The 9,962-nt window shown below is 48.5% G+C and overlaps 1 protein-coding gene across 1 annotated transcript in view; it reads left to right on the top strand.

The window, feature by feature from the left end:
* COL20A1 (collagen, type XX, alpha 1) overlaps positions 1–9,962 on the top strand; it is a 48,373-nt gene that overhangs the window by 1,470 nt on the left and 36,941 nt on the right. Inside the window, exons 2-9 of the mRNA XM_010291969.1 lie at positions 1,101–1,211; positions 2,726–2,869; positions 3,109–3,267; positions 4,241–4,441; positions 5,686–5,841; positions 6,546–6,665; positions 6,839–7,003; positions 8,582–8,746. Coding sequence (XP_010290271.1) covers positions 1,101–1,211; positions 2,726–2,869; positions 3,109–3,267; positions 4,241–4,441; positions 5,686–5,841; positions 6,546–6,665; positions 6,839–7,003; positions 8,582–8,746 — 1,221 coding nt within the window. The remainder of the gene's footprint in view (positions 1–1,100; positions 1,212–2,725; positions 2,870–3,108; positions 3,268–4,240; positions 4,442–5,685; positions 5,842–6,545; positions 6,666–6,838; positions 7,004–8,581; positions 8,747–9,962) is intronic.

Below are 9,962 nucleotides of genomic sequence, written 5' to 3'. Positions count from 1 at the left end.
GGAAAGAGATTGGTAACAACTGTAGGTGAGGGTGGGCATCTGAGTGCAGACGCTTATAGCGTGCAGGCGAAGGACGCGCTCACTCATTGCAAATTCAGGCAGCCTGCTGGAAAGGCAGCTGTAGGCACAGTGTCAGGAAGGAGGGGAGGTAAATCTGCTGAGTTGCCATCCTACATCCAGTCGAGTGAAAAAGTTTCGCATGGTGACGTTTGTACAGCTGTGTTTTACCAAGGAATCATTGATTCAAAGAGTGACACATGAGTTCAGATGTCTAGCTGGGGTTTAAAAGATATCTGTGAAATCTGGAGATGATAAGGGAATATGCTCTTTCTTCTTTTCACCTCCTTGTCTGATAGTATTTTTTTCCTCAGGATTTGTCATTTAGTTTGCTGCTCCCTGCAGCAAACCAATACAAGCTGGTGCCCATAAGTTATGGTCCTGCCAGGAACTGTTACTTACACTTTATCAGGTTTTCTTTCTTTTTCTTTCCTTTTTTTTTTTTTTTTTTCCTTCCCTTTCTTTCTTATTTGTTCTAAACCCAGCTGGTCCTCGGAGCTGCCTCTGAAATTATCTTTCTGCAGAAGTATGGGATCCATCACCTGGGGAACTTCTGTATTTCTTAGCAGCCCAAGCCTATTGAAGAGCCTCACTGAGCCCTTTTATCTATTTCCTGCCCTCCCATTTCACATGTTTGCACCCAACGCACTTGCCGAAAGAAAACATTCGGCACGAAAGCTCTCAGGAGAGTCCTCCAGGATGTGAGGGGGGCAGAGAAAGCCCTGGCTTGTGTGGGCAGGCTGTTTTCCCTGTCTGCAGCAGTATATGTTGAGGTCTCCTCTGAATGCCCGAGAATCTCCTCTCTGCGTGGGGCGGGGGCTGCAGGTTTGCCGTGCCTGGTGGTAGGGTTCCTGGGCCACTGCAGGAGTTGCTGTGAGGTGTCCGGGGATGCTGAGGACTTGCATGGGGTGGTGGAGGTGTCCTCTGCACGGCAGCTGTTCCCGTGTCCATAGAGGAGGTGGCGTTTGTGGTGTTTCGTGTGTGCATGTGCAAGAGGGAGGAACTGCGTCCCTGACAGCACGGACACGTCTCTTCCTCCCCAGGGTCCGGACGGCTGAAACTCACTGTCCTTTCGGAAGACAGGCTCCAAATGAAGTGGAAAGAGACCGAAGGGAACATCAACGGCTACAAAGTTCGGGTAAAGCCCATGGCAGGTATGTGCTGACGTGCTGGACGTCAGACCCAGCAGAGATTTGTGTGTGAATGAGGGACTGAGCTCCACCTTCTGACTGGTGGACAACAGGACTCAAGAGCATTATTTAGACCTTAAAGTGATAGCGGTAAGGCAGAGAGAATTATCCGCTGGTTGTTCTGGTTTCAAGTGTTGATTACCTAGACCAAAACTTTCCACTGGGCTGTACACACAGTACGGACAAGGAGGCTTTCCGGCCACCATCAGAGCAGTCTGTAGTGCCACATCAGTGCAGGCACAGTCCCTCTATCACTCATTCACAAGAGAGAGATGAAATTCAGCCCTCTTAATCCTAGGTGAAAGCCTTAGCCAGAAAGTGTTGCTCTTTGGTACCGCGTGAGAAAAAAGACGAGGAAATGTTCACTGTCTGGTTCTTCTGTGGGCGCGCCCAGCTCTCCCCCACCTACAGGGACATGGGATGGGACCCTGTGTGTGTGGGAGCTCAGCTCCATGGGTCCCTGGCCAAGCTCCAGCTCTTCCTGACTTCGGACGCTGAACCTGGTGGTGTTGGAAGGACACGACGTCCCTCGGCAGGGAGCGATGGTTGGAGGCAACTGTAGTCTTGGCTGGCATTTGGTTTTCAGTCACTGCTGCTCTCCAAAGGAGCTGCCGGCCAGGAGTGCGTGCAGGCAGAGCTCTTGTGATCAGCCATCCACCCACTTTTAGCTCAGCCCTCACCTGTTTCCCAGGCTGGAGCAAGAGGTTTCTCCTTCCTTCCCTGCCCTGCTGCTCCCTGTGCCTCAGCGCATCTGAGAGCCATGAACATCCCAGGAATGCAGGGAATCCCCGTCAAGCTCCCGACACGTGCCTGAGGCTTTCCCTCTTTCTAGGCTGGGGAGCTCCTTTTCCAGCCCTAGGCATGAGCACAGGGACGGCTGGGTCAGAAACGCATCCGTCTCCATAATTTAGAGCTTGTAGACCTTTCTTAATCAGACAATTTTAGGGAGCATCTCCCTTTTTTTCATGATGCTGTTGGAGAGAGATGGGGCTTGCAGAGACAGCATGGAAACATCCCAGCGAGAGTGGCTGGGATGAGTAAGAAGAGTCCCAAGTGCCAGCGATGACCTCCAAAAACACCAAGCCACTTCCTCACTTTGCCACGTATGACCTTAAACACATCAATTGGTTAGATGTTGTCTTAAACAGTATTTACTAGCAATTGCACAGTCTCTACCCTCTGAAGATCAGCTTTTCACTCAGCAACATCTTGAGCAGTTGGTGAGAGTTGCACTAATGCTGAAAGGGAACTGGTTTTCCATTTTGGGCATGTATCAGGGATTTAAAAAAAACCCCAAATGTTCTCAACTCTGGATTGGGAAAAAGAGTAAAAATCAGAGATCCACAAAATTAAAAAAGAAACAGCAGTTGACTGAGGTCCCTAGGCAGACATTCCCTGCATTTCAGCAGTGCTTTTGCTACTGTCAACTTAAATTTAAGCTCTAACAGGCTCTGAACTGTGGCTTCACCCCACCTCAGGGGACTCGGAGCAAGAAGTCATGCTGAAAACCAAGACTCCCAAAGCCACAGTGGCAGGGCTGAGCCCTGTCAAGGAATACACGCTGCAGGTCTACGTGCTCAACGGCTCCCAGGAAGCCCTGTTTGCCAAGAGGAAATTTGTGAGTAAGTAGAGCGCGCTACATTTTACCATTCAGAGAGCTTTTGAGGCTCTTGGAGATGCGGCTCCTCAGAGCTGATCCTCCAGATTGTGCCCTGTAGACCATGCTGCAACCACAGAGCCTGTTACTATTTTGCTTGGAAGGTTAGAAAAGGGGCTGTTGAAGACCCAGGGGTTGAGGGAAGGACTCTGACTCACAAACCTGTCTAGAGTGACTCTCTGCCTGTTTTTGGTCTTCCTACAGTAGAGGAGCTCAAAAATGCATCACAGGCTAGAAATAACCGAAGAAACACAGGAGCTGCGTCAGGAAAGAATCTCACCTCTTCGGGGAACTCAGCAGCTGAGCATAGTGGGGTGGCAGAGGCCACCCCACCACCCCTGAATACTGTGTTGACACATCCAGGTGGGTGCACTGGCTGTCCTGGAGTCATATTGAACTGATTCTGAGCCACGGCCTCTGCTGTGCTGCCATGGTTGGAGCATTAAGCACAGTTGTCCCTAAACCCACTCCCTTCCTCCCCCTTCAACCCCTACTTTGGCAGGGACATTCATTCAGTGAGATGTGCCAGCCCAGTCTCATCTCTTGTGTGCATCTCTTAACTACAAAAACACAGTAAGCAACCTAAAAATATTTGCCCCTCATGCCAGCCAAACTATCCAGCCTGACAAAGCACATCCATGTGTTCCTGGGGCTGACAGGTATTCAAATTCAGCAGATGCAGTCAAATCCTTCAGTTGGGAGCACATCCTATGGGAACAAGCTGATCCCTAGGCACTGGGGCTAATGATGCCTGATTTCCTAGGCTCTGTGACCCAAGACTGGCTGCAGATAGTCAACGAGAAGGTGTGAGCCCTCCCCTATGGCTGAGGACTGTATATAACTGCACAGATTCTCATGTCTCTGGCAGCAAGGTCTGCATGAGTTCAAAAGACATGTTGATGTAAGAAAGATCCCTCAGGGCCATTATACAAAAAGACTTGCACTAGCTCAGGATGCTTTTGAGTCACAGATTGCTGAAATCTGGAGAGTAGACTGGGTGTCAGGTGCCATGGTATGTTTTCCCTGGTTTATATTTTGTAAACATTCATTAATTTTCATTGTCAAAGATTATGGGAAGGACAAACTTTTGATGTGATCCATTACTGACATTGTTAAGTCATGAGCCCACGTGCAGCCCTTCTCTCAGAAAGGCATGAATGAAGATGGTCTCCTTTATCTAGCTACCTATTTGCTTAAAGCCTGTAGGACTTTTATCCCCTCTGAGTCCCCTACACCTCTGCCAAATGTGGCTGAAATCAGCCGGCAAGTAAAGTATGGCAGGCTGCATGTGGATAACACAGCTAGGGACAATGGGATTTTTCTCTTTGGAGCACAGCAAAGGACAGAGCTGAAAAAAAAAGGCAGAAGGGGACTCAGCCAAAGGGCTCAGGAGAAACCACAAGAAACAAGCCCAGTGCAGAGACCAGCATGACAGAAGCAACACCAACAACCACAAAATCATCCCAGCGCACTCCTGCAAGCTCGGAGCGGGAGTTTCTAGGAAAAGAAAAACCCACAAAGGATTCATTGAGGCGAGGTGAGAGGGGTTTCAAACATGTCTTGCTCCTTCTTCTCCACTGTTTTCCCTAAAGTGTGTTGACCACAAGCGTTCCGTCCCACTATCTGTCACCAGGATTTTCAAGAGTACAAGTGCTGCTGATTGTGCATTCAAAGGGTAGGTCACGCTTTGGGGAACTGTCAGGGGTCACTGGAGAAGTTTGGAATTCTGCAGAGCATCATAGATTTTTAAGGCAAACTGGAGCTAGGCCAAAAATTCCTTCCAGATGGTTTAATTTATTGATTTGCCGCTCCCCTCTCTCTTCATGTTGCTACCTCCCACTGCCTCTGACAAATCCATGTAGGAGTTTGTATTCTTCAACAGACCCCCCTAGCCATGGACCTTTGAAGCCTTCAGAAGGGGAGGAGCGCATCAGTGATGTTTGTTACCCAACCTGCTCCACCTCCTGGACTTGCTCTTCATGTTTCACAGATAACTGATCCATGATGATCCTTCAGATCTGTCAGTTGTCAGTATGGCAGGGCAGATGGCTCACAGCACTGTTGAAGTGGTGGGAATAGGATTGGCCAGAGCATCCTCATTTGGTCCCTTGAGACCAGTAGGAATCCATGGCTGTTGAAAGAGATAGGAGAGTAACATCTTTGAAGCCCACTGAATCTTGATGGGATCATCGATTTCCCTCCACCAAAGATGGAAGATCCCCCACCCAAAAAATATTTGGGAAGATGCATTCGATCAGCAACATGCCCCATCTTATCCTCTGCAGGCCTGGGGCGGGGAGAAAGGCAGGGCTCGAGTATCTGTGATGTCAGCAGGTTTTTACAGAGAGATTGGATTTAATATAAAGCCAGGAAATAATTATAGCCCACAGGGGATCTCGTGATGGAATGGAATTAAGCAATCACCTGCAATTCTTGGAGACTTAGGCTAGATAAAAGGGAAGCACTGGGCTGGGGTTGAGACTTAATGGAGCTGACAGCTTGCAGAGAGTGGTGCTTGGGTTAGACACACTCTTCCTGACAGCTTTAACCCATTCTTTGCAGAAATGCAGCTGCACGCCACTCGATTTCTTGGTACTGAAATGGGTTATCCATAGCCACGTGGTTTTCCCAAGATGCTGGGATGTGTCAGGCTGGCAGATGGTCCAATCCACCATCCAGGCAAGGCCTGACACCGCAGATTTGCTTTTTATCTTATAAACTGAAGCAGTTTTTCCTCCTTTACAATTGCTTCTCTCAACATCAAACCTTATCCCCCTCCAGGTTCCCAGTTTCAGTGTGACACATCTGCAGCGACTGATATCGTCCTGCTCGTGGATGGATCCTGGAGCATCGGACGCAACAATTTCAAGCTCATTAAGGAGTTTCTGAGCAATCTGATTTCCCCATTCAGTATTGCCCAAGACAAGATAAGAGTAGGTAGGACATTTCCCTGTTTCCAGACCTTGGGAAGTCCGTGTTCGAAGGGGCCTTGGTCTCTGTTCCTGTGGTTGTGTGCTGCTCTGAGGAGCTTTTATTCCGTTAGAGAGGGGTCCTGCTTGCTGCTCTTGACAGCTTTTCCCATCTGACAGCAAGCTCTGGCCTCTAGTGGCTGCGAGCAATAGCTGCACAGTGAACAGAAGCGGCACTAGGTCGAGCGTTGACGCTGAGACACGTTTGGGATTTGCTGCCCGCCTCTGACGAGCGGCTCAGCCTCCACAGCGCTGCGCAGACAGGCGCTGCGCTGGAGCCGCCTCGAGTTCAGCCAAGAACGCTGCTGCTTCCAGTTCTGAGCGGTGCGAACGCTGGCCAGGCTGTGTGTGAAATCGGGCAGCGCAAATCCTTCCCACCCCTTGCAGCCGACTAGTTTGGCCCCCATTAACATTAACTTCTCCAATACTTCAGAGCATCCCCACAGGGGTAAGTGACACTGCACCCAGTGGGGTCTGAGGCATCACCTTGCTGCCTGCAAGGCAAGGACCACGCAGAGAACTGGAGCTAGAAACCAAACCTGTTCCCTCCCACTCCCTTTCATTATTTTGTGTCATCCTCCCACGGCAAGCCGGACATCACCTCCACAAAGTGGGTCTCCTCTTGCGGCTTACCCCGGCTTGCACGATGCCGATAGCTCTCGCCTTCTCCAGGGCTGTCCCAGTACAGCGGCGATCCCCGCACAGAGTGGGACCTGGGCGCTTTCTCTACGAGGGACCAGGTGCTGGAGGCCGTGAGGAATTTGCGGTACAAGGGCGGCAACACCTTTACAGGTAAGGCCATCTCGTAGGTCTCTGCTAAGCGATCTGTGTGGCTCTACGGGAAGCTGTTCCCATGGGATGACATCCTCTGTGGGGACCAGGGCCACTGTGGGCAGAGAAAAGTGTAAAGGTGGGGGGGTTGTCTGTGAAGCCGTAGCACACCGTCCATCTCTGCTCCTCCCCAGGTCTGGCACTGACCCACGTCCTGGAGCAGAATCTGAAACCAGGTGCTGGTGCCCGGCTGGAGGCTGAGAAGTTGGTAATACTCCTGACTGATGGGAAATCCCAGGATGACGCCAACCTGGCTGCTCAGACCTTGAAGAACCTGGGCATAGAGATATTTGCCATTGGTAAGAACACGGCCATTAATAAGCTGTAGGATAAAACCAACCCACTTTTGATCTTCTTCAAATTGAAGGTTATGTTCCCTCAACTTTGATAGAAAACATCCTGAGGCTGTAAAACTAAGGTAGTGGGTAAGACCTCATTACACTGTGGCTAAGATGAAAATTAACTCATTTATTCAGCACAGGCAGTGTCTTCAAAGGGTATTTTGTTTGTTTAGAAAAAAACATGCATTCACATGGGAGATTTCGCACCTCCCTTCTAAACACCTTTGTGAGCCTCAGAGACGTGTGCCATGAGAACAATATTCTCAGCTACGGAATTAGGCAAGAGAACATTGTATTGGGGAGGGCAGGAGACCTCCTTTATAATTGCTGCCTCTCACAACTTTGCATTTCCCAGGATAATAACATTATCTGCTCTTCACTATCCAGCAGTAATAATGAGACACAAAATGGCCTTGAGCAGCTCTGTCCTTGATGACTACACAAGTCTGCTAGAGTAATACATGAGCAATTAGGTTACATAGAAAACTCTCCTAAAATTGCAATCCCCAAAACTTTAACTGCTAATTTATGTCAGGAACACAGAAGCAAGGGTTTATTGCATAGGGTTGTGTAGCTAAGTGACCGACGCTGTGATTCTTTTCATGGACTGAGTGGAGCTGCTGAGCCTTAGCTGTATGTCGTGCAGCACAACAAACTAACATCTGTGTCCCTGAAATCACCTGGAGATCTGTTCCTGGCTGGGGTCTTTGCCTTTCCCCTCTGGTTAGAGGAAGATCATGTTGTTTGGTCCTTAAACATCAGGACTTGTGTATTAATCTCAATAGCGCCTTGGTCCTCACTGCAAGAGCAAGTAGGAAAGGCCAGTAAAGCTGTTGAGGTAGCGGTCTTGGACTTGAGAAACAAGGTGGCATCCCCTTCTGGCAATGGTACTGCTTGGGCAATACTAGGGCAACCCTGAGCCTAGCACTGGGAAGTAAAATAAGTTGTATGCTGTGGAGCTTGGTCTGCAGAGGGTTAATGAGGATAGGGAGCAGAGGGGTAGGGATGGCGGATGCTCCGTGATGGTCAAGTTCTGCTAAGTAAATGGTCTGCTCTTTGCTCATCCCTGACTTTCTTGAAATGCAGTGTGATGTTCTGATGAACAACAGACTCTCTGTGGGGAGTGCTGGCACCTCATAAATATAAAATTGTTGTTTATTCATTCATGCCTTCCCCCATTTATGCTGACTGCCTCTTAGGGAGAAAAATATCTGCCCTCCTGGTAGCAAAGCCTGCGAGTGATGAGGAGGCAGGAAAACAGAAGGAGGATTCACGGGACTGTCTCCAGGCCACAAAAGTCCTTCTGAGCCCACAGAGTTCAAAGCCCTTCCCAGGCTGGACTGAGGCTGTTGCTGCAGGAAAGCTCAAGGCCATTCTCAGACAGCACCATCCCACTGGAATGACTGGGAGGCTCTGCTTGGAGAGCAGGACTATGGTGGACTCATCCTGCCCCTGAAGAAAAACCACAGAAGCAGGAGGCAGGAGCTGCTCCTCTCTGGGGAGTTTTCTCAGCCTTTTTCTCTGCTCTGGTTGCAGGAGTGAAGAATGCAGACGAGGCAGAGCTGAAGCAGGTGGCCTCGGAGCCACTGGAGCTCACAGTGTACAACGTGCTGGATTTCCCACTGCTGAGCTCCCTGGTTGGCAGGCTCACCCAGGTCCTGTGCACCAGGATCAAAGAGAAGAGCAACAAGGAAAATGCAGGTGAAGTGAAACCTCCTCAGTGAGGGCTGAGCTGCCTTCTGCTCACCATCCACCTTCCTTGCCATCAGGATTGACCTTTTCTCATATCTTTGTTTCCATGAGATCCACCACCCTGTCAACGCTCTTCTCCAGCGCTGATCTCCTTGCTCAGCCCTCTTGCTGCCTGACAGCGGTCCTTGCCACATCAATGTGGTGTTCCGTTTCTCCTGTGATCGTTGTCTTCTACCAGACCCTCTGGATGCAGTTCTTCCACTCTCATTCCACTGCAGACTCTAATAAGTCACAGGGAGATGTTACCTCTAGATGTTTCCATTCTGATGCTCTTGACTTAGATATCTGCTTTAGGCCTGTAGCCAGTACAAGCAACAATTATTTTTACCAGGGATTTGGATAACTCATGGTGGATATAATCACCTAATAACAGTAACTACCATTGTAGGGAAGAGGGGACTTCTTTTCCTTCTTCCATTATCATATGGTGTGATAAATGCTTTGCAACAATCTCCTTTTTTGTGTCTGTCCCAACCAAGAGGAGGCTGAAAAGGCAAAAGAGCAAACTTGAGACTATATTAGAGTGTATGGAGGAAATGTAGAGGTAGGAAGAGGAGATCATAAAACATTTAAACATATTTTTTTCCCCCACACTTTACTTTAAATGATGGATCTCCAAGGCATTTTCAAATTAAAACCAAACAGCCTATTTCTTTCCTTTGCTGGAGAGCAACTTGTATGATGAACAAGAGAGTGAGGAATCACTCCAGATGTTAGCTTGGATCCTCAGGAGAAATATCATGTACATATTTCCATCCCTCTCTGCCTTAAGATTGGCCTAAGGAGAATGGGGAATTCTAACTTTCAAGCATACTTTTATTTTTAATGTTCTGAGGATTCATGTAAATAAGTTGATTCATCCTTATTAATTTGTACTTGTTTGATATAATTAGGCATTTCTCAAAGGTGCAGATTAGGTTGAAGAAAGATGGGCTGCTCAAACAAAGAAATGAAAATAACTTCTGCTTGTTCATTTTGACAGCTTTTTGTGATTGAAGAAACTTCGGTCATCTTTTGGTTACAGCCAAAAATTCAGACGTGTTGAAAAAAATATTCCCAGCACCCAGCAAAATACACAGCCTGTTCTCTATGGAGTATTTATGTTCTCTGTATGCCCAGTTTTTAAATATTTATTTCAGAGCCATTTGGAACAGTTTCTATAGGG

Source organism: Phaethon lepturus, unplaced genomic scaffold, assembly GCF_000687285.1.
Source record: "Phaethon lepturus isolate BGI_N335 unplaced genomic scaffold, ASM68728v1 scaffold30367, whole genome shotgun sequence".
In the NCBI taxonomy this organism is placed as follows: Eukaryota; Metazoa; Chordata; class Aves; order Phaethontiformes; family Phaethontidae; genus Phaethon; species Phaethon lepturus.
Note: the sequence above shows the minus strand (reverse complement) of the source record. Positions and strands in the feature narration are given on the sequence as shown.